Source organism: Propithecus coquereli, unplaced genomic scaffold, assembly GCF_000956105.1.
Source record: "Propithecus coquereli isolate 6110/MARCELLA unplaced genomic scaffold, Pcoq_1.0 Scaffold10, whole genome shotgun sequence".
Lineage (NCBI taxonomy): Eukaryota > Metazoa > Chordata > Mammalia > Primates > Indriidae > Propithecus > Propithecus coquereli.
Window position 1 is genome coordinate 6,264,297 of NW_012133858.1, and position 25,877 is coordinate 6,290,173.

Below are 25,877 nucleotides of genomic sequence, written 5' to 3' on the forward strand. Positions count from 1 at the left end.
ACTGTGCCCAGCCTGAAATGGCAATTTCTGAAGCAACATAACCTCTGTTTCTCAAGAACATTTCCAACCTTCTCTGCGCGGCTCCCTATGGCACGAGGAAGAAAACACAAGCAGCACACACAGACTCTGCATGAAACCTCAGAGAAGAGGAAAGATTGGCAGAGTTTCCAACATTCCCTTTGGCCCAGGGCAGGATGTGCCCTGTTTGTACACATGCTAATCCCCATTTCTTATCAGCTGCACCTTGTCCTGGAGTGGTGGGGAACCTAAGAGAAGTAACAGATACAGCCTGTGTCCTCAAGAAGATTACAATCTCTCTGGGCAGAGTCATTAGATGACCTGGTATGACAAGGACCAAAGAGTCGAAGAAAGGCTCATGGAAGCGGAATACTTGGGCTGAGCCTTGACTGATGAGTACGAATTGGAATGGCAGAGAGAGGAGAGCACTCCACCTGCACTGCCTAACATCATGCCTTGCAAACTTCTGCATTGTGTATGTTATTTTTTTTTTTTCCAAATGATGCCTGGAAAAATGTATACCCATGTTTTCTTTGACATTGAAGGAAACATTTTTGCAATAATGAAGAAATAAAAATCTAACTCCTAATTAAATGGTACAATGCTCACCATTTCATGCACCCCAGCATGTGGCCTCTTGTGTAAGAATATATACCAATCACACTTAGTCTTTGTTGCATGTGTGTATGGGGGCAGGAGAGAGGGAAGCAGGGAGTAGTGAACCAAAAGGCCTAGAGCTGCCACAGACCAACTATTATTTTTCTCCTTCTACCATTAAAAAAACCATATTTTAAACATGAACTTCAATATTGAGATAAACTGTGTAGGTTGCATGTACTTCTACCCCAAATGCTTGGCTTTAGAGGAATGGCACTTTTGCTTAATGTCTTTTCCCTTTATCCTCTATTACCAGTAGGTAACTAGCTGGCTACACATATCCATTTGTGTCCATTGTGAATGACTGTGAAGTGGTAAGCCGGGGACAGGAGTACTCACATGAGGAGTGGTCCAAGGGAGGAGAGGAAGCTGGGGTCCTGGAGAAATGCAGCAAGGAGAGATCTGGTCCCAAGGAATTTCTCTTCCTGGAGAGTGTGGTTGGTTCTCTGGTCTCCAAGGCAGGAAGAGGGGACTGGCTCAAAACTGAGGTGGTAGCCATTTGGGTGTGCACAGTGACTTCTTCTGAGAGCCCTGTGCCCCTCTCCAGTGAGCCCTGGGATGGTCCACTCTTCGTGTGAAAAGGGGCAGTTCTTCCTTCGGACCCTGAGCTACTGGCTGGCAGGTGATGCCTTTCTGAGGCTGAAAGCAGACAGCAACAATTAAAATTCCACCAGCAGACCTCAAAATGTCTTAATGTGCTTTTAGTGGGCTCAACTTTGACTTCTATAAAATATAGAGACATAAGAAGAAATTAGGAGCAGTAAGTCATTCTATGAAAAATGAACTCCTGAAAGAGGGACCACAAACCAAGACAAATACCATGTTCAGATCTCAAAAAGACTTTTCATTTTGTGGTATAATTAACAGGAAAGAGCACATTGGTGCTAAGTATCAGACAACACAGAATCAGAGATCAGTGTCTGACCATCATGATCCATCACCCACATCCCACAAAGCTGGTCCCAGAATTTATTTGAATTCAACAAAAAATTCCCAACATCTGGATGACCAATAAAACCAGGCAACAGCACATGCAGTTTCTAAGCTCTGTAGCCGTCATTCATGAATGCAATACAAAATACTTTCATATGTATCCTTTACAGAATTGAGTCCCCCAACCAGGCCTCCCGTCACTAGGACACGAAACCACAGAGTCATCTTTGACCACTTCATCCTCTACTCTCAGGCCATCACCACGTCCTGTCCACTTTCCTTAGTGAAGTTTCATTACCAGTCCCTTCCCCTCCATCCCTGTGGTTGCCAGGCTATACCTCAACACCTGCTGTCTGGATTTCTGTGTCTGCCTGAGTGGTCCCCTGACTCCCAGTTGCCTCCATCCTCCCACCCCATACAGACATCTTGTACCTGCCTGCCAGGAAGATCCTCTCCAAATTCATGTTAGTCATGTCACTCCCTTGTTCAAAACCTTGAGTGACTCTTCCCACTGCACTAGATCTAAACTGCCTGGTTTCCAAAGTTCTCCATGACTGTCCCTAACCCCATCCACACAACTGTCCTACCTCCTCCTCCCCTCCTCTGTGGGCAACTTATGCCCTCTGCAAGGGAGGCTGCTGGCCTTGCCACCCACAGAGGCCACACTTGTCTTTCTCTTCTCTACCTTCACGCACATTGTCCAGGCATTCCAATCTTCAGCTGCCTCTGCCACCTCGCTCAGATACACAGATGTAGGCTTTAATCCCAGCTATGAAATCTGCTAACTGTTTGACCTACACACGTTGCGTTAATTAACTTCTCTGAGCTTCTGCTTCCAAATTTCTAAAATGAGGATAACATGAATTCGTGGGCTTGCATAAGGATTGAGAGGACAGACTTGGGAATATGTAGTAGGTACCTAATCAGTGCTAGTTTTCTTTGTCTTCTCTTCCTTAATCAAATCTTATCCATCAAGCCCCAACCCCTTCTTGAAATTCTTTGTTAAAAATAGCAAACCACCAAGCTGTGCTGACCAGAGCAAGAACAAGCATTTGAGCCACATCAACACAAACAAACCCCAAGCCTGGTTTCTTTCCCAGCTATGGATCCCACCAGATCTGGTGCCTCTGAGATGGCAGCGTGTGGCAGGATCCCGGGGGAGGGGGAGGTTCGGATTCGGACTGGCCATGGATCATAGATGCTGCAGGATCGGCCTGGCCGCTCAGCAAATCTGCACTCTCCTCTGGGCTGTACTTACAAGCATGTCACAGATGGGGCCTAAGTCACAGGTCTGACCCACCACGCCCAGGACGCCTGGATGGACACAATGACTTGGAGTTGGGGGGAGGAGGAATGGCAGAAATTTTGTTTTCCAGGACTGAACATACTTGAATGAAATGAGCATCACCAGCACAAACTCACCTAAGGTGTTGCTCTGCGAAGTCAGGGCCGTTGCCATCTCAGGCAAGTGCCCCACACGTGAAGTGGTGAAGTTTATTCTACTTGAAGAGTCATTTCTTCCTCCAGTATCTGGTGTTTCAGTTCGTAGAGTGAGGTTTTCTGGGGCATCCGAAGAAGCATGGCTCTTCCTGGAGGTCCAAATCATAACGCCCTCTTTGGAGGCCATTGTTGAAGAGTCCTTTTGATTCTGATAGAAGGTGATGTTTTCTGTGTGGGGTTCAGTGTTGCTTTCTGGCCAATGGTTCCTTACAGTGGCTGAAATAAGAAGAAAATGCACCAGGGAAAAAAGAAAAGTAAGCCTTCAGAAAAGACACCATGAGATGTATCACTAGAGAGTGGATTCAAGTAAAATAATTTCATCTTTCTTTTTTTTCCTACATTAATTATCCTTATAATCCAATGGAAGAAACTATGAAACAACAACACAATCTAGGATTAAATTTTAGTGTGTGGAATAAATGATGAAAATCCACTGAAAGAGACCAACATGGGGCTGAAGGAGGAAGATGTGAAACGCTGGCATCTGGGCAGGCTCGGAGAGGGGCGTGGAGGAGGAAGGTCAGGTGTGAGCAGAGGGCAGGGGGCTCCTCCTAGGTGCCAAAGTTGTGAACTGTGTCTTCTGTGGAGCAGGAAGGCAAAAGCTGGCTGCCCCTAATCCTGACACTTACTCTTGCAGGCAGGAGGTGGAGCATGCTCAATTAGGATAAAACGTGAAGGATTTGGCAATGTTACTAAAACTTTTCTAATATAAATAGGTTTGAGGCAGTAATTTCATCTTCTTCGAATTTATCTGAAGGAAATATTCAAGACTGTGGACAAATATTTAGCTGCACAGATGTTCATTACAGCATTGTTTACAATAGCAGAAGGAAAGAAGGATGGACGAACAAACTTAAAAATCCTACAGCAGGATATTAATTAAGTCAGTTACAGTATACGGTATCCACATGAAAGGACACTATGTGGTCATTAAAATGATGCTATAAAATAAATCTATTCTACAGATATTATCGAATTAAAACAGCAGGCTTCAAAATAGAGTTTAGATTTAATGATCTTATTTTGTGAAAAAAATGAATAATAATAATAGCAAGCTGTGCATGGTGGTACATGCCTGTAGTCCCAGCTACTCAGAACACTGAGGTGGGAAGAGTGTATGAGCCCAGGAGTTCAAGATCAGCCTGGGCAATATAGCAAGACCCCATCTCTAAAAACAATACAATCTTTAAAAGAATAATAATAGCAAACATGTATGTATGTATGTGTATGTGCCAACACTGAGGTAAGCACCTGACGTGTATTCATTTAATCCATGCACAAAATCGGAGCTAGGTGCTCTTATTCTCCCTATTTTAAATAGGAAGCAAAGGAGGTATGGAAGGTGGGGGGAGGTCATGTACCTTGCCCAAGTCACAAGGTCAAAAAGTAGGAGGCCCGGACTCCACCAAGCAGTCTGCTCCAAACCCAAGCCCCTCCCTCTCAGCTGTGCTCAGCTGAGCAGATTAAACGTGGGAGAGGAGTGTTATTTCCAGTTCAGGGGTGCTGAGGAAATGCTGTTCTTCAGTATGGACTGTTAACTTGAAGTGTATAAACAGGAACGTGTTTATATTAGTCAGAAAATATATTTAAATGACAATTTACTTCCATAACATCCAAGATGATGGCAAAGAGGGTATCAGTTAAAAACATTCTGAGGATGAAGTTAAATTTGGGATAAAACTGGACGCTTAGGAAATCATCTATAATGTCACTTGTCAAGGCAGGAGATTCAGAGTTAGAGCAGGTGGGTGGGACGCCCCAAATCCAACCCAAGAAAGCCGCCCTGTTACTCTGGAGAAGTCTGCACACAGCCTGGCCACAAGCTGGAAGCCAAAGCTAGGCCCCCGGGCCCTGCAAGATAACACCGAAATCCAAACAGCATTCTACAGACACGGTCCTTTCCCTGCACATCCACACTAAGATGGAAGCAAATATGAAACACGTGTGCTAATTGAGCGGCACTGAGTTTAATGAGTTCCCAGGGAGAGCAAGGATGAGGACAAGGACAATTTGAAGTTACAGCTGATTACATGAAAAAACCATTTTTACTGTCCCCATTTGGGAATGATACTTCTCTTCCTGCTTAGGATTAGGGGCTATGGGCACTGTTGAGAAACCTCTGTGGGGATGAATGAAATCATTTCTATTTATATGAGTCAGGCAAAAATGGCAAACCATCTGACAAGAGGAGGCTGCAGGCAGACCCTACAGTTTATATCCAAATATCTCTCTTTCTCTCTCTCTCTCTCTCTCTGTCACACACACACACACACACACACACACACACACACACACACATGGAACAAGTTATCTTTTAGATCAATGCTGCCTAAGAAGTAAAGTGAGTCACAAACACAATCCACAAATGTAACTTTCAAATTTTCTAGTAGCCACATTTTTAAAATTAAAAAAGGTGACATTAACCTTAATAAATATTTTACTTAATTCAATATCTCTAAAATATTATCATTTCAATAGGTGATTGATATAAAAATATGAGATATTTTCTATTCTTTTTTGGTATTAAATCTTTAAAATCCAGTGAGTATTAGCCACATTTCAAGAGCTGTGTGAGCACACGTGGCTAGTGGCTATCTCACCAGGCCTTGCAGGTATGTGTCAATGGGTCTGAACATTTCCCCACTCTGGCCCACTCCTAACAGAAGCAGTGGCTGACTTATCTGGGGTTCAGGGTGGCGGTGATTATAAAAACTTCCATAAGAGATTCCGACAAACTTTCCTAAGGGAATCATTTCCTCCCCTAATCCCTTGAGAATTGCTGTTTTTATGCCCCCTATTCTGTTATCTGTGGGTGATAATTAACAGAGACTTCCTGGAGGGGGAGGGAAGTGGCCCAGGCATCTGGGCTCCTCCCAGCCCCAGGCCCAGACAGGCAAGGCCCACACTCAGCTAGAAATGGGATGTGCACGGGCGTTTCCAGGGGCAGCCACAAAGTCCCTTTGTTCGACTTGGGACCCTGAGGTTATAGACAGCAGTGACCCGTAAGGTATGCTCCCCTTCTTCCTTCCTCGATGAGCTGCAAAGGCAAGCTGGCCTCCTCCTGGGAGGAGGTGAAAAGGTTTGAGGATGCTTTCTCTATCCTCTTGGTTAACTGGGCACAATGAGAGAAATCATTCTCAAAGGAAGCCCAAAAAAAGTGATTGTAGGGAGGTAGACAGGACTCAAAACCCATGCACCACGCTGGCAAGCCATGAGCAAAGGGAAGGTAATGAACTTAGCTCTATTGTAGCCTTAAGATGAGGGTGGGACTCAGCCGTTGGTGAGAATGGCTGGGCCTTTCAAGAAGCAGCAATGTCCCTTTCTTCAGGGAAGAGGAGTGCAAGTCCCAGACCCCAGTTAGCTCCAGGAATTCCACTGCAGTCTCTCAGAGGAAAATATGGCCACATACAGACAGGACATGGCTTACAGTGGACAATGTTCTGTCCTTGGAGGGTTGACTAAAGATGTAAGAAAGAAAAAATGCACCCTATAAAGAAAACTAAAAGGCAGACAATAGTCCTGCAGTATCCTCAATAACCCTGCCACTATAAACAACTAAAGATGCTGAATAAAGTATTTTTTTTTAAAAAAATTCTAAATGCATTGCTGAGCTGGCAAGTAAGTATAGAATCAAGTCTTCTGAGGCCAAAAATGAACCATGAGCAGGAATTCAGAGAGTGAGCTAATGCTGAAGCTAGCAGCTGCCCTGGGGGCACTTGTTCAGCATTTGTGACCTTGAACTTCTGTTGTGATGGCCACAGAGATGCAGGAGATGGGAAAAAAAACTCTCAAGGAGGGAATCCAAAAGGAAAGCACTGTGTAGAGCCGGGACCCCAAAGGACTATGCCCTGGACTTAAAGCAAATGGAAACAAACCTGCCCCACAGAAGGAAACCTAGCCCTTTAATCTTGGTTTTAGGTGAAAGAAAAAATAAATCTCACTGAAGATTTGTAACCATAAAGCTAGCCCTCATTTGGTTGTGCAGGACAAATTCACATTACCTATATCTTCTAAACCTCAAGCTGAGGATGTATTTAACAGTGGTCCTGAACCTCGCAAATATACTAAAAACCACTGAATTATACACTTTAAAAGAGTGAACTTTATAGTGTGTAAATTATATCTCAAATATACACACACATCCTATTAATGATGGGGGGAGAGGAGAGGTGGTCCAGATGAATAGTGCCCCCAAGTGCCTGGTGGAAACATACAAATGTTCTCTAGATGAACATACCTTCAACCCAAATTTTATCATTTATCGATAAAATTCTAAGGAATAAGAGACCACAGTCAAAAATCACAAAATATATAAGGAAACATGGCATTCATGGGCAGAAGTCAGCAAATTAGACAAGCAAAGACTTCAAATACTGGAATTATCAGACAAAGAATGTAAGTGTATAAAACTACATTAGAAGAAATAAGAGAAAAAGAGACTATAAATCATGACCAAAATATTTTAAAGAAACCTAAATGGAAATTCTAGAAATGAAAAAAATGTGATAATTGAAATTATGAAATCCAACAGAAGATTAGACACGGCTGAAGTGAGAATTAGGAATTAGAAAACAGATAACAAGAGAATGCCCAAAATGAGATTAAGAAAAAAATATGAAAAAGAGTTTAAGAGACAAGGAAGATAGAGGGAGAAAGTCCAACACATACCTAATTGGAACTCTATGAGAAGAGATAGAAAGGAGAAGTGGCAATATTCAAAAAGGAAAAGACTGAGAATTTTCCAGAACTGATAAAAAACATGAATCTTCAGGCCAAGAAAGCTCATCATATCCTTTTATTTATCCTAAATAAAAAAGAAATATATACCCATATCATAGTGAAACTGCAGAAAACCACAGACTAAGACTAGGTCTTAAAAGCGACCGGAGGGGGGAAAAATGACAAATCATCTAAAGAAGAAGACAATTAGATTGACAGCTGATTTCTCAATGCAACAACGGAAGCCAAAAGACAGTGGGTAAGTGTTTTCAATTAGCTGAGAAAACTGGAATTGCATACTCAGCAAAACTATCTTTCTAAAACATCTTGAGACTATCAAACAAAAACATTTTCAGCAAAAATTGAGTTTATCATCCACCTCCACTAAAGAAAACTATAGCAAATTTATTTCAAACAGAAGAAAAACAATCCTAGATGAAAGATATCAGATACAAGAAGACATGAGGAAACAAAAGGTAAATATGTGAATAAATCCAAATAAGCAATAACAGTAATTTCTCATTTGTGGGATTGATAAAACAAGATGGAACAAATCCTAGATAACAATAGCACATAAGTACGGGGACGGATGATTAGAATCATCGGTGGTTGTGTAGAAGAAGGGTAACTTTGAGTTGCGTGAAAATGCATTTAAAGTACCTCTCTAAAGAATAAAAATAGTGTATTACTTCCAAACTGGTAGAACTTGGGGTGATATAAAATTTCCATAGAGAGAAATCAATGAATATTGTCTAAAACCAAAACAAAAAAAGTCAATAAATAGCAACATGAGCACATTATTTAGAGATGTAGAAAAAATTACTAAAAGAATCAGTTAAAAGGGTTTAAAGTGGTTGATTCTGGAGAACAGAAAATGATCATGATGGGATGGTCAGTTTTTATAATAGCCACATAAAACCTATTTGATCTTGAAGCTATACATATTCTGATAAAAATAAAAACTAAATTTTTAAAAAGTTGGATGACAAACAGGAGTAAATGTCTGCACTGCCTGATAAACTTTAGCATCCTTAATACATGAAGAACTTTTTCAAATCCCTAAGATGTACACAGACAAAGAACATGAATGGGCAATTCACAAAAGGAAATGATACATGGAAGTATTTTTGGGAAGCAAAGAAATACAAAACTAGAAAATACCTTTTAAATTATTTATTTATGTTTGCCTCTCAAATTGGTAAAGATTTAAAAGTGACATCTGATGTCATTGCAGGTACCTTCACACAATGTGGGTAAGAATATAACTGGCACAGTCTTTCTGGCAAGGAATTTAGCAATCCATTGCAAAAGCCTTAAAAATAGGCATATCTTTTGACCCAAGAATTCCATTTCTGGAAATTAGTTCTAAGGAAATTATTAAGGAAATGTGCAAAGTTTTAGGTATAAGGAAGTTTATCACAGCGTTGTTTGAAATAATGAAAATTGGAAACAACCTAAATTTCTACAATAGGGAGTTGGTTAACAATTATGAGACAACAGCATTTCAAAGGGCTGACCAAAATATATTACCGATACAGTTTTAGTTATATATCATGGTCACCATATATTGTTAAGTACAAACATAAATTATAAAATGATATATACTGTATGATCCCATGTTATTAAAAATATACCTAGGCCTGGTGTGGTGGCTCACACCTATAATATCAGCATTTTGGGAGGTCAAATGGGTAGGATTGCTTGAGGTCAGGAGTTTGAGACCAGCCTGAGCAACATAGTGAGACCTCGTCTATGCAATAAACAGAAAAATTAGCTGGGCATGGTGGCACTCATCTGTAGTCCCAGGTACCTGGGACGCTGAGGCAGGTGGGTCTCTTGAGCCCAGGAGTTTGAGATTGCAGTGAGCTATGATGATGCCGCTGCACTCTAGCCCACGCAACACAGGGAAACCCTGTCTCAAAATCAATCAATATATGTATATCTATGTCTGTGTGTATATACGTGTGTGTGTGCATGAATGTGTCTCCTAAGAAAAAGAACAAAAATGGTTGGCATTTTGGTAAAAATCTCCAGGTCTGGGGACCTGGAGAAGCCACTTTCTAATGGGCTTTCTTTGGTCCCCATACTGCCCCCTAAGGTAGGTGGAGTCTATAAACCTTAAATACAAAGTTGGCTCATGCAACTTGCTAATAATGAAGTATGTAGGTTGGGACTCCAGTGACGTTTCTGAAACATAACATAACATAACATAACACAAGCATGTGAGTGGCTTTGGCTACACAGTTGAAGGACTGATAAGTTTACTTGTTTCTGGGCTGCTCGGCCCCTGGATGCATAACCACCCTGAGTAACAGTCATGACCATAACCGATCAAAGACGGAGGCCAATGACCATATCTCCAGAGCAGCTGCAGACAAGATACACCCTTGGTCAGTGCTGCCACTGCTAGGCCCTGCTGACCTCAGACACCTGCCTTCTTGTGGTTACATCTCCACCTTCTTTCTCTTTAGTCAGTGAGTACCCCAGTTGCCTGAGAAACTATTACCTTTAGTATCCCTCTTTACCTAGGGACCTTTCCCTGTCTTTCCAGGGACACAGGAGGCAACATTAAAAAGTTGTTTGTTTTAACCATACCTTCTGAATCTGTGTTTCTATATAAAGGTTCTCTCATCTAGAAGGACATGAACTTGCTTTCCGCTCCATGCCTGGATCTAGAAATTCAGTTCTTGATAAGAGAGGCTTACAAACTTGATAAGAGTGGGTAACGCACAGACCATGGTTTTAGTCAGACTGTCTGGGTTAGATTTCCAGCTCCACCAATCACATGCCCTATGATCTTAGGCAAGATATGTCATTTCCCTTTGACTTGCTTCCCATTTGTAAAATGGGGATAATAACAGTACCTATCACATTGAAGATTAATAGAGCACAGACAGGTAAGAGCTTAGAACAGTACCTGGTACACAGGAAATGCTATATATGTTACAGTTATTAAATGGATTTAGGGTTATCAACTTTTAACAAATAGATCTGGGGATGAACTTGGCAGGCACATTACAATCATGGCTCAGTCTCCTAATCCTTCTTCAGGCAGCAGATCAGAGCTGACACCAGAGCTAGCCCAGGCTCCCAGGCCCTCGTGGAAGCTAGAAGTCCACTCTGATTAAAAAACTGAGACTAGATGGGTGGCTCTCGAGCATCTTGTGCCCCAATGAGTTCCACTCCAGGACACTTCTCCTAGGAAGTACAGGGAGAACTTCGTGGATACAGGGTGAGTCCTGGGATCACCCCCTGCATGGCAAGCTCCTGACGTCACTGGCCTGGGGTCCCAAAAGAACAATATCCCTCTGCCCCCTATTGAACTCCGGGTGCCTCTCTATTTCTTTTATTGCCTATAACTCTTCCTGAGGAAAGGGATTACAAACCACACAGGCTGGGGCAGGCAGCAACCGCCAGCTCACTCCCATTGCCACTCAAGGTCTTGTTTGATTGTGAACATCTAAGTGCTTCATGTTGTATCTCAAGGAGAACAATGGGTCAAACGCTAAAATATTTGTTGAAGCCAAAAATTAATCCTTTCTGAAGCCCTGACTTACTCAGGGCACCCACGGATAAATTCTGTTTGCCGTGTGGCTCCCTATTCAACACCTGTGTAATCTCGAGTAGGAGAGTAATTCAGAGAAACCACTTTACCATTGAATCCTACACAGGGCTCAGTGGGGACCTACCACGTGCAAGGGAAGGTGTCAAAGAACCTGCTCTTGGTCTTGGTGGAGAAGAGAAAAGGCCCTGGAGACATGGAAAGAACAGATGCCTCAAGCTCCAGAGCCTGGGCCAGGTGGGGAGTGAGAAGGGGCTGTGTCCCACCAGCCGTTCACAGGGAATCCTCCTGGGCAGGAGGGGGCACCCGGAGGCCCAGCAGAAGCTGGTGCTGCTCACCTTACCCAGGCCAGCTCCCCAGACGGTCAGAGATAACTCTTCAAACCCCCCACAACCACGGCAACTGAGCCACACTAACCATCTTCATATTGGAGATTAAATATCCCATTTCTCAGGTAGGTTTTGAGCTGGAAATACCATCCTTCCCTCTGCACTCAGCCCCCTGTGTCAGGCCATAACTTTCACTTGTACCATGAATGGAGATTAAATTAACAAGAGAGTTTTATTGCTTTGCCTGGGTTTTTTTTTATCCCTAGTTGACAACTTCCACTGCTGTAGTGTCTTAATGTTCCAAAACATCTGTTTGTGAACGAGTATCATCAGGGATGCTAGCACATCCCAGGAATAGGAGTTCCTAATTAGCAGCTGCTACAGAATCAACTCCTTGCCACCCCCACCCCCACCTGCCAGTGACTGGGGGCTTCTCAACTTGCATTGTTTCTGAGCAGTGCAGTGGGAGTGCACAGCAGTGTGCCGTGTCATCCGAAGAGGCAATTTCCCCCCAGAGGGCCACCCCACCCCCACACCTCTCCAGCCACCACTGCAGTGTGCCCAGTGTCAAGTGCTGCCAGCCACAAGCTTGTGCTTCTGGGCACAGAGTTGAGAAGTGAGCCCTTATTTTCATCTCCCTCCATTTGGATTCAGGTTTCCGTAACATCTATTCAGTGCTCACCACGTGCTAAACATTTTCACAAGCATTATCTCATTCGATGCTCATGACAGCCCTATCAAGTGGGTATTATCCTCACACGGCACATGGGGAAACTGAAGGGCAGAAAGATTAAGTGATCGTTCCAGGTCCCACGCTCAGCAGCAGCAGAGACACAATCTGAACCTAGGTCTCGTCCCATCACACTCCCGCATATTCCGTGAGGCTTTAAGGCGCTGGCCAGAAGAGCACAGTCAAGAGAGTCCCCCCCACCCAAAAGTCAGACCTCAGCCTTAAACACAACTGCACTGACCTTGTTTCTCCCTCAGAGGAATGCAACGGTGCCTATCACATCAGCTTTGGAATCAGACAGACTTCGTTTGACAACAGCTGCATGTTATTAGCTAGAAGACTGAGCAAGAGAACTTCTAAATCAGCCTCTAACTCAGAGATGATTTGTATGCATAAGGAAAAGAATGACAATAAAGAAAGAGTAGAGCCAGAACAGAGAACGAGTTTGAGGAATTAGAAAAGTCTGTTTTCGAGATGTGAAGTTTGGGGCGATGTTAAAACTTCCAAGTGAAAACGTCCGGAGGCATTTAAAGATCTGGCATTGTTGTTTAGGAGGAAGGACAGGAGATGGCATATGAAGGGCAAGTCAAGGATTAAGGACAGATTTTAGGGAAAACTTGCATTCGGAAGGAGGAGAAAGAGCCAGCGACAGGGAAAAGGATGACAAAGGAAGGATGGGATGAAATTAAAAGTAGGAGTCAGTGAAAAGGAAGGCAGTTGAGTGCTGAAAGGCAGCAGAGAGAGACCATGGACACCAGGCCTGCGAAAAGGCCATGTCCCAGTCAGTAAAATCTCCAGGCCTTTCCAGGGTGTCGCCTGGTGGATGGAAGTTGGAAGTCACATTGCAAGGGGTAAGGCTCAGCGGGGAGAGGTTCTGGACTAGTAAGACATGTTCCCCAGCTGCGGAATTCCCTGTCCCTGCCTCTCCCTAGAGCTCTCCCAGCATCCTCAACTTGGGGACTGGTGGGGTTGGTGCCTCTTATCCACACTGTTGTAAATACAGCAATGGACTCTTTTATACTTATGAGAGTGGGTTTGTGATTTTTAAAGATTTTCCTAAAATTGAATTGCTCACGCAGGGAAGGGAGAAAATAGATTTTTTTGTTTTTAAAGAGAGACTTCCAGCTCCCTCCCTTTTTCGTTCCCTGTTAGTATGATGGATGGGTGGCAGCTGACCGAAGGGCAGATCATAGGAACTTTCCAGGAGAATGAAATTACGCTTCTATTCTCAGAGGTTGAATTAAGAAATCTCGCACATTTTACAATCTGCAATGCAATTTTTACAGAATAATTTGGAGAGTGGGGAGCTAAATTATCCTTTTAGATTCTGATATTCTGAGTGTCAGGCAGGAAAGTAATTCTTGCTCTATTTTACAGAACAGAAAACCAAGGCTTGGTAATGAAGTCACCTGTCCAGGTTAACCCAGAAAATAGGCGGCAGAGCAGAGACCAGAGCCCAGCTCTTTAATTCCGGTGTCTTTCCTAATTAACCACACTGAAGTGAAAACCAGTGAGACTGAGAAGAGAGAAGTGCAGCCAGCTCTTCCCGGACGAATTTATGGCGTGTGGCATGGGTCACTAGCTGACATCCGTGCTGCTCTGCATCATTCATTCTGGCCAAAGTTGGCTGGGTTGTCTTCGACTCGCCCATCCCTCCCCAGCGGTGACCACAACTACCCTTTGGGACCACACCAACCAACTAGTCCAACCCTTGGATGACAGGACTGAGACCAGAAGGGAGAGAAACAGTTTCAAATCCACAATACAACCAGTGAGTGCCATTTATGAATCCAAAATCTATTCACTTTCACACCTATTAGGATGGCTGTTATCACAAAAGAAGAAAGGAATATAACAAGTGTTGACGAGGATGTGGAGAGATTAGAACCTTTGCGCGTTGCTGGTGGGAATGTAAAACAGCACAGCCACTGTGGAGAACAGCGTGGCAGTTCCTCAAAAACTTAAACACAGAGTTATCAGGTGATCCAGCAATTCCAATTCTGGGTGTACAGCCAAAGAATTGAAAGCAGGGACTTACGCAGACACTTACACACCCGCGTTCATAGCACAGCATTATTCACAATTGCCAAAACATGAAAACAACCCAAGTGTCTATCAGTGATGACTGGATAAACAAAATGAGGTCTATACATACATACTATTCCTAAGACTTACTATCATTCAGTGTTAAAAATGAGTGAAATTCTAACACATGCTACAACACGGGCAAATGCTGAAAACATCACAGTAAGTGAAATAAGCCAGACACAAAAGAACAAATATTGTATGATTCCACTTTTATGAGGTACCAAGAATAGGCAAAATCATAGAGAAGGGAAGTAGAATAAAGATTATTAGGGCTGGGGGCAGTGAGGGATGGAGAGTTATTACTTAATGAGTTTCTATTTGGGATGATGAAAAATCTCTAGAAACGGATGGTGGTGATGGTTGTAAGAACATTGTTATTGTACTTAATGCCGCTGAATTGTATACTTAAAAACGGTTAAAATGGTAAATTTCATGTTATGTATATTTTACCACAATAAAAAATATATATTTACTGAGCACTAACCACAGGCAAGACGTTGTGAGGGTTACGAGGACAAATCAGGTACAGAATCTGCCTCAAGGAGCTTGCTGCTTCCAGGAGAGCTGAACCTAAAATAAATCACTGTGATGTCTCCGGGGTGTGGGAAGCAGCCCTGAGCAGCGAAGACTGTGCCCTGGGAGTTTGGAAAGTGCAAGGCTGGGACTAGAAACCTGCGGCCTCCCCTAACAGGCCTCTTGGCCTCACACATCCCCCTCAAGCATCCTCCAAATGAGGGGGATTTCAGGCCGGATGTGCTGGGGTATTCTGGGGCCGGCAGGAACCCCGGGGTGTGGGGGAAGGTGGCTGTAACCTCCCCAGAAAGGCAGCCGCCCACTCGGTGAGGCCACTCTGGGCTGTGTTTTGAAACGCTGCTGCGGATGTAATGATTTTGGGTGGAGGACGTTCAGGAGCCAAATGAGTTTGTGTGAACAAAAGACTCAGCTCTGCCTCTGGACTGTCCAGGCCTCTCCGGGAGTTTCATTTCCTTCCTTGTTCTTACCCTGAAAGGAGCAGCCCTAAGAAAAACCGTACGCAGTCAGAAGTGTTTGGACTTGAGGGCCAATGACCAGGTTTTAACAAATCTTCCCCGTGACAGCTCTAGTGATGAAGAGCACGAAGTCTACAGGGCATATTCCCCTCCGCTCCCTGGGAGGGGCCGGCTCTGCTCTGCCGGGCATCCTCTGGGGAGAAAGGCGCTGCAGGACGGAGCCCGCCCAGGGGAGGGGCCGGCCTGGGGCTCCTGAGTGGGTCAGCCTTCCAGAAATAGAACTGGCCCTGAGGTGGCCTCTGGGCACTGAGGAGGGATGCAGCCTACCCGGCAGGAGTGAAAGATGAAAGACCTGGATGTGACCTCAAGCTCTTTGCTTTAAAAATAATTCTATAGGCTAAAAAAAAAGGCCTTGAGAAAAAGCCCTAGGGTCAAGGTCAGAAGATGCCCACTCAGTTAAATAAGTGAACAAAAAGGCTTTCCGCGGGGGAGGGTCTGCCTTGTTTCTAGGGGGCACCTAACCTTGCTGCCTCCATTTTCTTTGCCCCTCCTGTCCTCTGAAACGACATACCCAACAGAGGGCTGAAGAGGCGGCTCTTTGGCCAAGGGGCCAACAGCTCCGGCCCTGCCTGCTCGCCCAGGCCCGGGGCGCAGGAGGGGCGCAGGCCTGTGTCTCTTGTGCTGTCACCATAACTGCGCTCACACCCCGAGAGGAAGAGAGGAAGCAGGCGGCGGGGCTCCGCCAAAGGAGACCAGCCAGGTTAGCGAAACAATACGGGGGCAAGGAAAAACATCCTGGTTCCGAGGAGGAAGAGGGGGGAGCGCAGGGCCAGCAGGGGCAGGAAGAAGGGCCTGCCGAGGGCGGGCGGGCGTGCGGGCAGCCGAACCTTCACACCGCGCCGCCGGCGACTTCCACGGTTCTGCAGTTAATTTATGCCACGGGCCGAGGCGAAGTGGCCCAGGACTCTGAGGAAATCATAGAAACGTAATTTGTCTGGAACGTTTGCGACCGTCCGAAAATGGACACAGCGCATGATATTTCAGCACAAAGGCTCCGCGGCCGGATCGGAAGGCCGCGTTAGGGCTGCCGCTCACCGAGGGGGGCCGGCGGGGGCCAGCAAGTAAAATCTAGCTAAAGAGAGAAATTAAAAGTTTGCTAAATATGCTTTTTAAATTAAGATTGGGCAATCTGACACTCTATTCGAATATAACCAATATTTTTTTTAAAACTCAGTTGTGTACCATAACCAGTTAAGAAAAAGAAATAGAAGAAGAAAGGTAGCAGGCTGGAAAGAGAAATAAAAACAGAAAGAAATAAAATTAGGGAACTTAAAAACAAAACACACCAGAGCAGGGCAATAATAATAATAATTATTGTTGTTATTATTGCAGCCACAACGTATGTAGCCTTTGCTCCACGCCAGGCACTGCGCCAGGCATTTCACACGGGTCGTCTCGGTCCCTCCTCGCGACAGCCCTGCGAGGTGCCGCATTATCATCCTGGCTTTTCTGGTAAGGGAACTGAGGTGTAGAGAGATTAAGTAATTTGCTCAAGGTTACACAGCAAATAGTAAAATCGGACCCAAACCCAGGTCTGTCTGACTCCAGAGAAAATGCAATTTAAAAAAATACAGAAATTGGGAAAGAGTGCAGGCTAAGAAAGAGCAAAACTAAGACGGAGCTACAGAGAAATGGGAGCTTGGACTGGATGCAGAGGCCAGAGAGGCCAGAGGCAGCTTCCTCCGCGTGGCCTGGGGATGCCTCACTAGGGACACTGGGATCCAAACGCAGTCTCATGGCACAAACGGGATAGGACATCTTGACGTCCTGTGGAGTCCACTGTCCAAATGGAGTTCGGTGTCCTGGCAGGATTTAGAAGAAAGGCAGGAGGAGAGGATGGGAGGGAGGAGGGGAGAGAAGAGTCAATGGTCATTAATGTGAGTGAGAAAAGGTAAGAAAACGTGGCAAGAGGCAAAGGTGATTGTGGTTCTGAGTGTGTGAATGGGAGATTAATAAGCAAGCAAAGAAAGGTCAGGTTTGGGGGAGGTAGAGGTGACATGGTGGCGTTTATAACTATTACCTGTCGGTTTAAAGTGAAGCTCATTAAACACGTGAGAATGACTGGCGGACGGCGGAAGGCACAGAACTGGATTGTAGTTCTGGGAATCACCCACGCAGAGAAAACAGAGGAACCCACACTCCATGTCTCCCTCCAAGCCTCTGCCCTGCAGTCCTCCCTACCTAGAACGTCCTGCTCCCTTCCCCTGGGCCTTCTGACAAAATCTGATCTTTCCTCACGAGACAGCTCTCTCCCTCTGGACTGTTGTTTTAGCTCGTTATACAATTCTAACTTATTTGATCACATTCCCAGGTCTGTGGCTCACAGGAGGCGCTCCATAAATGGTCACAAAGCTGAGCGGAAGGTCGGAGGCCAAGGGTGGAGCTGTGAAGAACATCCCACTTGGCGAGAGAGAGAAGAGACAGGAAAGAGTTAGTCCTGGCAGCCAGAGACAGGTGAGAGGACAAGGAGATAGAGGACTGAAAAAGGCTGCTGAGATTCCCTAGAGATGTTCTCCCTGTCCCCACCTCCTCTGCAGCTTTGTACTCCTCCTTCCGTGTCCACCTTCTTCCCGAAGCTCCGCCTCACTCAGAGTAATGACAATGCCCGTCCGGGAAGTGTTAATGACTAACACGTACACAGCACACGTGTGTTTACAAAGCACATCCATGTGGCTTAGTTCAGCTCCTCCTTACAGCAACACTATGAGACTGACGGCACAGTTACCATCCCCATTTTACAGACGTGGAAGCGGGCGCAGAGATGACATGACTTGCCCAAGGTCATAGTTCACTGTACTGTGACTAAAATCACTTGCTATGTCTACATTCACAAGTGCTTTCACAGTCATCCTCCAAAGCCTGGTCAGGAACAGGATTATTATCCTCGTTTTTAACATGAGGAAATTAAGGCCTAGGGACGTTAGACAGCTGTCCAGTGTCATACAGCTGGAAAGCAGAAGGGGTTAAGAGCAAAAGTCTCCAACCCCCTCAGAGCTTTCGAGCCCCGCTGGCATCTCTCTCCCCTGACTCTGCCAGCGCTAGACAGCAGCACTCCATTACCACAAGGCATGACTACACTATAAATAATTCTTAACAAACCACAAGAATTCACCTACCCAAGTGCTATGAGCCTCTTCAGAGAGGCCCCATTAAGACAATGCTTATCCTAACAATGCTGTTATTGCTCAAACAACTTTCTACAATTTGCTAGTTTTCAATACAGCCTGCAGAATATTCTCTTGAGTTTCCTGAATAATGATAAATTTCCATCCCATGATAATGAATTTGGATTATTTTGGAAACAGACAAAAATTCAAAGCTCAATCTGATGAATGAAGCAGGAGACTGAGCTAGGCGACCCCATTCTGGATCGAGGAGGAAGTCTAATTGCAAAGAAACCCCAGCGCATTGCTCATGGGGCCCACACACTGTCTCTGAAGGTGGCTCCCGGCTCGGCTCCTTCCAACACTTGAAGTGTGTGTCGATAACCCCCAAAGGTTCTCCTCTGAAGGAGAACTCATTGACCACAGAGGTCCAAGTATGATTGATTTTCAAAGGCTTATGATTTTGCAGCCACACCTCACATACTGTTTTTATTCAGTCCTAATCGCTTCAATGTGTTCATCGGTCTCCTTAAATGATCATATGTGAGGGCTGTTGCACTTAGTTTTTCTGACTTCAACTCTTTAAATCTGGCTCCTTCCTCTCTGTGTTTGAGGCTAAAGATGGAGAGAGTTCTAGGGATACCAAGGGGTGAGGTTGACAGGGGTCTTGGGTGGTGGGGAGGACCAGGTAACAGAGGTCCTTGGAACATGGACTTGAGCCCTTTGCAGGGTACTTGTCCCCTGTCCAATAAAATGCCTGGAGGGCCAGGTGGGAGTAGGGGATTGTCATCAACACAACAGCCCGTGTAAATAGGCATTGATTTCAGTAGCATCATCATGGGTAGCATTGATGGTGCTCTCCTGCCTAGGCACTGAGCACTCTGCTTTATGGGGGTCATGTTGCACTTACAATCTCTGAGCAGGGTTCTTTCTATTAAGAGCCCATTTGACAGATGAGAAACCAACAGCACAGAGAAGCTTAATGACCTACGAAGGTCCCACAGCTGGCAAGTGGTACTGTTGGGATTTGAACTGAGGCTCTCTGACCCCCCAAACGAGGAACACTCCTCCCCAGGGCTGTGACTGCAAAGCCAGCAGGGCTCTCATCCACATCCAGGCAGAAGATGACCCCAGAAAAAGTCTCACCACATGGCAGCAATAAATGTCACGGTGGCCCAAGAGGCTGTAGGAGTGAAGCTTGTCCCCATGTTGAAACCGTTTCCATCTTCTCCTACCACCCAGGGAAGGAAAATGGAGTGGTTTTCAATTCTAGCCTAACATGTGATAATCACTAGTCACGGCCTTGCACAAGGAACATCCCTCCAGATGACAACCAGGCATCTCTCCATACTCTTGCCTTCTTCCAATTTGACCGCTTCAGTTCCAAAGTGGAACTGCAGGGCCACCTGGAGAGCTTGGCCTTGGCCTCTGCCCTCTTCTTGTCACGCATCTTCCTCCCTGGTATTCATCTCCCAACTTATCAGAGACACTATGAGAAACTTGTCAACTTATTCAATCCATCTGTGCCTCCAGCAGCCGAGTTCCTTCTCCATCCACACAGAGAGGTGGGGAATTCTGTTACTCAAGATCTCCAGTGACATCAGAGCCTCCCCCAAGTCCCCCCAGAAACCCCAGGAATTGGGACCACAGTCGTGCCTGCCTGCCATGCCATCTTACCTGCAAGCTTTCCTCAAAAACCTGTACACGACAAGAAAGCCAGACTACTACCATGAAGTTCAAGTACCTCAGAGCTAAAATATTAAGCAAAAGGAATCTGTCCATTTTTAATAGCCTCTGTGGACTTAGCAGATGGTCTTTCCAGCTCCTTAAGAGACTTACAACCAGAGCCACACACCACGTGGTGGCGCGGACCCTGCTGCGGCACCCTCCACAGCGCACAGAAGAAAATCTGACCTCTTTACTGTGGTTCTCACGTCCCTACGTGATCCAGCCACCGTGGCCCTCCTCCTTTCCAATCCTGAGACAAGGCAAGCTCAGTCCTGCCTTAGGGCACTTGCTCTGGCTGCTCCCTCTGCCTGGAAGGCTCTTGCTGCTATAGGCAGGGGGACACCATGTGCCAAGTCTTCAAGACAGGAATGACTGTGGCATGCATGAAAAGCTGTCTAGCAAGTGGGGAGTAGAGCAAGAAGAGACTAGAGAGGTGGCAGGGTCAGATCCTGCAGACCTCGTATTCCAACTCAGGGGTCTGGATTTTATTCTAAGCACAATGCAAAGCTCTTGGAGGGTTTTAAGCCTGAGAGTGAGGTGACCCGAATTACACTTTAAGAAGATCACTCTGGCTTCTGTGAGCATGGATTAGAGGGAGAGCATGAGTGGACACAGGGAGAACAGAAAAGAGCAGTGGAGAGGAAGAGGGCAGAGTAGTGACATATTTTGGAAACAGAATCAACTGGAATTGCAGGGGGAAAAAGGGATGTAGAGGGGGAGGAAAGCAGAGGAATGGAAGGTGGCTTCCAGGCATCTGGTTTAAGTAAGTAGGTGGATGGTGTTGCCAACTCCTGACAGGGGAGGAGTCAGGAGTCAATACAGGTTTCAGGGAGAGAATCAAAGATTCTCCTTCTCTCTGATTTTCCTCTTTCATTTCACTATCAAACTTTGCCACAGGGGGGTCAGCACCTGCGGTCTTCCATGCCTACACATGCAGGCAGGCTTCTTCCTGCACTTGTCAGAGTCCCCGCTGAACAGCTCAGAATCAGACCCAATGGCCTTTCCTCCGGCCTCATTCTTCCCATCTCCCTTTTCCTCTGAACTTGGATAGTACCCGGAGGAGAGGACAAGTTGAGACATAAACACACCAACTTGCGTATAACTTCACAATCTGCTGCATGCACTGTGCACTGCATTGAACTCATCTGCCAGTGCACAGCCAGGCCCCCGACCACCCCCACCTCTCACTGCGCCTTCAGGCCAGGCCGGCGCCTTGGCTGGCACCTCTTCCTCCCCACTGTCTACACTGGATGTTCTCCACCCAGGGAGCTGACTTCCTCTTCCTCCGTGGCTTCCACTACTGCCCCCCAGGCTGAACCTGGCACTGGCCCCTAGTTCAGTTCCACATTCTCAGCTGTCCACAAAATACTTCCACTGGGGCACGCTGCCGTCTGTACACTGAAAGGCTAAAACTGAAGCAGTCATCCCCACGGCCATGCTGTCCCCCGCCTCCTGTCTTACTCTTTTAAACAGCCCTTGCATCTCTCCCTGTCAATGTCCACTACCCCCTTTCAAACCCATGCCCTGTCTTCAGTCTTTTCCTCCCAATGCATCAATATGATGTCCACCAGCATCCCAGTATCCTGAAACTCCCAGGCTGTAGTAAGGGCAGATGCGTGTGGTTCATCTGTGAGGCCCCACGCCAAGCACAAATGAACAATGAACAAGCAAACTACACAGCTCCCTCTGCAAAAGCCACCAGGGCCCCCTTCAACACGGATGGGATGAAAACAAGCACCTTAAACAGGCCCCTGAAGTCCTCCACAGTCAGCCCGACTCCTCCTTTCCAGGCTCGTCTTCAGTGACCCTAGTTAATTTGGAGCCTAACTAGTCTCAACTCCTCTCCTCCAGCTTTCCTGGCTGGTGATCACCTCCATTTTAAAAAGCCTTGAGCTTTTCAATATGGGGATTTTGCTGACGCCAATAACCCCCCACCTCTCTGTCTATGCACATTCCAGTCAACTTTCCAAAGCTTAATCAACTCCTCCCTTCCCGCTGAAGTCTCCCTGAACTATCCAGGTCCCAGCAGCCTCCACCTCTGCACGCTGCAGCTCATCTCTACTCACACCTTTCCTCTGGTTGGCATGATCTTGTGGCATTTCTTCAGTTGTGAATCACTGATGCATCATGGGCCTCACTCATCAGGTGTGAATATACCCCTGCCCTCCTCCCCCTCCCACCTGCCCAACACCCAGAAGAAAGTAATTTTACAGCAACTGAATGGGGTAGCATTTAACCTCTCGCCTATTGCAAAGGTATTCATAACAACTGCCTCATAACATGAGCCACTGCCCCACGTTCCCAGGAGAGAGCCCATTAAGAAAGCCAACAATTCATTTCAGTCTGGTTGATAATTAATGTAGCGGCCTCTGGCATCAATAACCTATGGATTGGCATATGAGTGGGGCATAATTTACAATTTCTATACAAAATATCATTTTATACACGTACAAAGACTTGTGGTCTTTTCTCAGGTAGTTTCCAAAAAACATTTTTTTTGGATCTCCACTCTGCAGGTTGTCCCCATTGCCACTGCTGTCTCCCCGTCTCTTCCCCCACCCTAGCCTGGTCCCTACTCTCTACAAAAAGGCAAGAGCAAGGAGCTGAGGAAGGGAGGGAAAAGAATTTTGCGCTGGAGAGGATGTTAAAGATCTAGGACAAGTGTCAGTCCATTTTATAGTAAGAAAACTGAGACCGTGATATTGTGGAATGAGCAAATGGATTTGGTCTAAATCCATTTAAATCCTGCCTCGTCCACTTCCTGTGTGATCTAACCTCTCCGGGTTGCCACATCCTCGACTGTAAAGGGGAAATAATATACCCTCCAGGACTGTTTTGAGGGTTAAATGGGATAAGAAATGCAAAACCGTTGACCACATATAGTGCTCAAATGCTAGGGAGTCAAAAGTGGGACCAAAACTAGTTTCCTTCCTTGTTGCCTCTCTAGCATTCTTGGAAGAGAGGGACATTTATAACAGCCGAAACCTCCTGTTCATACAAAAAGGACGCTTGGGGCAGAGGGAAGCCACTGAAGAAGGCAGTAAGTGCCTAACGAAACCGCAGCTGCCATCTCCAAGTGTCTCCAGACAATGACAAGTTAACTTCTTGTCCTTGGAGCACTGAGAACAGGAGCACTGTTCTCAGCCAGCCAGCTGGGCAGGGTTGCTGCAAGGCAAGAGGATCACTGGGAGGGCAGAGACTGCTTCCTCAGCCTCCAGGATTAGGGTGCAGTAACTGCCCAGCTGGACAACAGACACCTTTCAGCCTTCCTCTATCCACCCATTCAGCTCTCGGGAAGAAAATAGCAGTTTAGCATTTGCACACACACCAAGGGAGGCAATAAAAGGGTTCTTGCAAGGTTAAAAGGATGTGGCTTTTAAACAAACGCTTACCATGGAGAGTCCCTTTCCCTACACCCCTCCTATTTGGGGCACCCTGCATCAAAGCAAGCAGGCTTCTCAGGAATCCCCCACCACCATCACCCAGCCTCAGCCAGTAGAGAGGTGGCCACTTTCCTGGAGTAAACCCACTCTCCCTCCTTGGGGGGCTGCCTCCTGCTCAGCCCGGGGCTCCACTGCACCTTGTAATGTTCTCTTAGCAGCCAAGCTAAATGACGAAGTTGGCCCACAAAGCTAGAGCAATTCAGGCGACAGCTATTTAACAGCTCAGAAGGGGCTGGGCTCAAAGCACTTCCTTTCCTCTAGGAAGCTGTATTTTTCTAAGATTATTATTTCTTGGGCTGACTGCTCAGTGTCATTTCCCCTTTGGGTGGGAAAGTTCTTTCCTTCTGCATTGATTTTCATTATGATTTAAGCTTTTTTTTTCCCCTCTCATCTGTAAATCTCACAATTAAAGCATGGCCTATCTATCACAAAATCAAGGCATATTAACTTAGCACTCAGCTTAGAATTGTGGCTCAGAAGCCCTGAGTAATAGACAAATACATGCAGAAAAAGAAAACCTCTAGGTCTCAGCATCCTATCATCACTGGCTGAAATCCCAGCCATAAACGTCAGTTGAACAGCCAGCAGGGTGGCAGGTGGGCAAAAAGGCTTAACAAAGGCTATACAAACAGGGGGCTGCTCTCCAGGGATGTACAGTCTAATACAGGCAAGCAGCCCACAAATGGAATACGAATGCTGTTACTTACCAGTGAGAACCTTGAACTCTGCCAGGGGGAAGAGAAGGGCTAGAACTGGACCACAGGGAATAAAAGGACATCTGTGGCCCCTGCTGCTGACACCAGTGTATTTGGAAGCCACAATGGCTGGCACAGACTGCCAGCATCCCCGCAGCAAGAAGGAGCTGCAGGCTGCTTCCCGGACAATCAATGGAGCATGTTATTTGTAAGCCTCAGGGCTCATTACCAGCAGTAGAGCATACCTCCCCAAACATAAACATTGATGCAGAGCCTGGAGCACCATCTGTCAGGGGTACTGGAGAGGGCAGGCATCTGCATGGGACAGTAAGGACTAAAGGACCTCTGGAGGCCCTTTTCGCACTGAGACTTTGCTGCCTCGTGAATAAGTGATAGTACATAGTGATACATGGTGGTCAAACAAAAAGGGCCAGAGAAAATCCTCAGCGGTTATTAGAAAACTTGGACTCACTGAAATTACCTAACGCTGGTTTTCTTTTTTGTTGTTTCTTTTTTACCCGAGTGACATTGTCTGAAACAAGCCCATACTAGACACAAGCACAAGTCATGCCTAGATCCTTAGTCACATTAGCAGCTTCTAGCAGTTTTCAACAGGTAATCGATTTCATCACTTCTAATCTCACCTTTCTAACATCCCATCCGAATTGGGCCTTAGATCAGCTGAAAAGCAGGCACTGGCCGGGTGGTCTCTCTGGGGGCACCGGCAGATCAGGAGAGCCCACCGTGGTTAAGAGGTCTGCACTACTCTGGCTCCTCCCTAACTGCTTTCTGGGACTCTCACTTGCATTCCTCCCAGTGCCTCATGCATCTGCTGTCTCCATCACACTCATTCCCCATCAAACTGGAAAGGTCACAAAGCCAAGTACTGGCAGTGTCACCTGCCACACCTGTCACTTAAGGCCCCAGTTCTTACCCGCTGAGTCCCCTAAGCCAGTTGCCTCCAATGTCCCTCTCTCTGTAACACCTACCTCTCTATGATCTATGGGAGTCCCCGGCCATAAGGAAGGAGATTCATGTGCCAGCCTCATCTGGCCAGGGTCCTGGCAAGTCAGTGTCCGTCCCACCTAATCCCTAATGACAGGATCGGAGCCCCTCAGCTGAGAAAGCCTGAATACTGGCCAGAGAAACCTGTCTTCGGTTGCTGGGTATTTCCTCTGAAATGTCCTCAGTTCCCTGCACTCCACTTTCTATTTAGAAAAACTCACAAAATAATATACAGCATTCCTCAGTTACTTCTCTGGTTTGAGAGTGTCAGGAAATGTTCTCTTTTATGTTCTGAGTCCTTCCTGAGGAACTTAGCA

The 25,877-nt window shown here is 46.0% G+C and overlaps 1 protein-coding gene across 2 annotated transcripts in view; it reads right to left on the reverse strand.

Annotated features, from left to right (window-relative positions):
• HEG1 (heart development protein with EGF-like domains 1) overlaps positions 1-25,877 on the reverse strand; it is a 79,290-nt gene that overhangs the window by 51,691 nt on the left and 1,722 nt on the right. The window contains exons 2-3 of one of the 2 annotated variants that reach the window (XM_012642342.1): positions 3,031-3,324; positions 1,015-1,314 (exon numbers count right to left, since the gene is read on the reverse strand). In XM_012642342.1, the coding sequence (XP_012497796.1) occupies positions 1,015-1,314; positions 3,031-3,324 (594 nt within the window). Of the gene's footprint in view, positions 1-1,014; positions 1,315-3,030; positions 3,325-25,877 lie in introns of those variants that run through there. The other variant, XM_012642350.1, reaches the window with a different exon arrangement.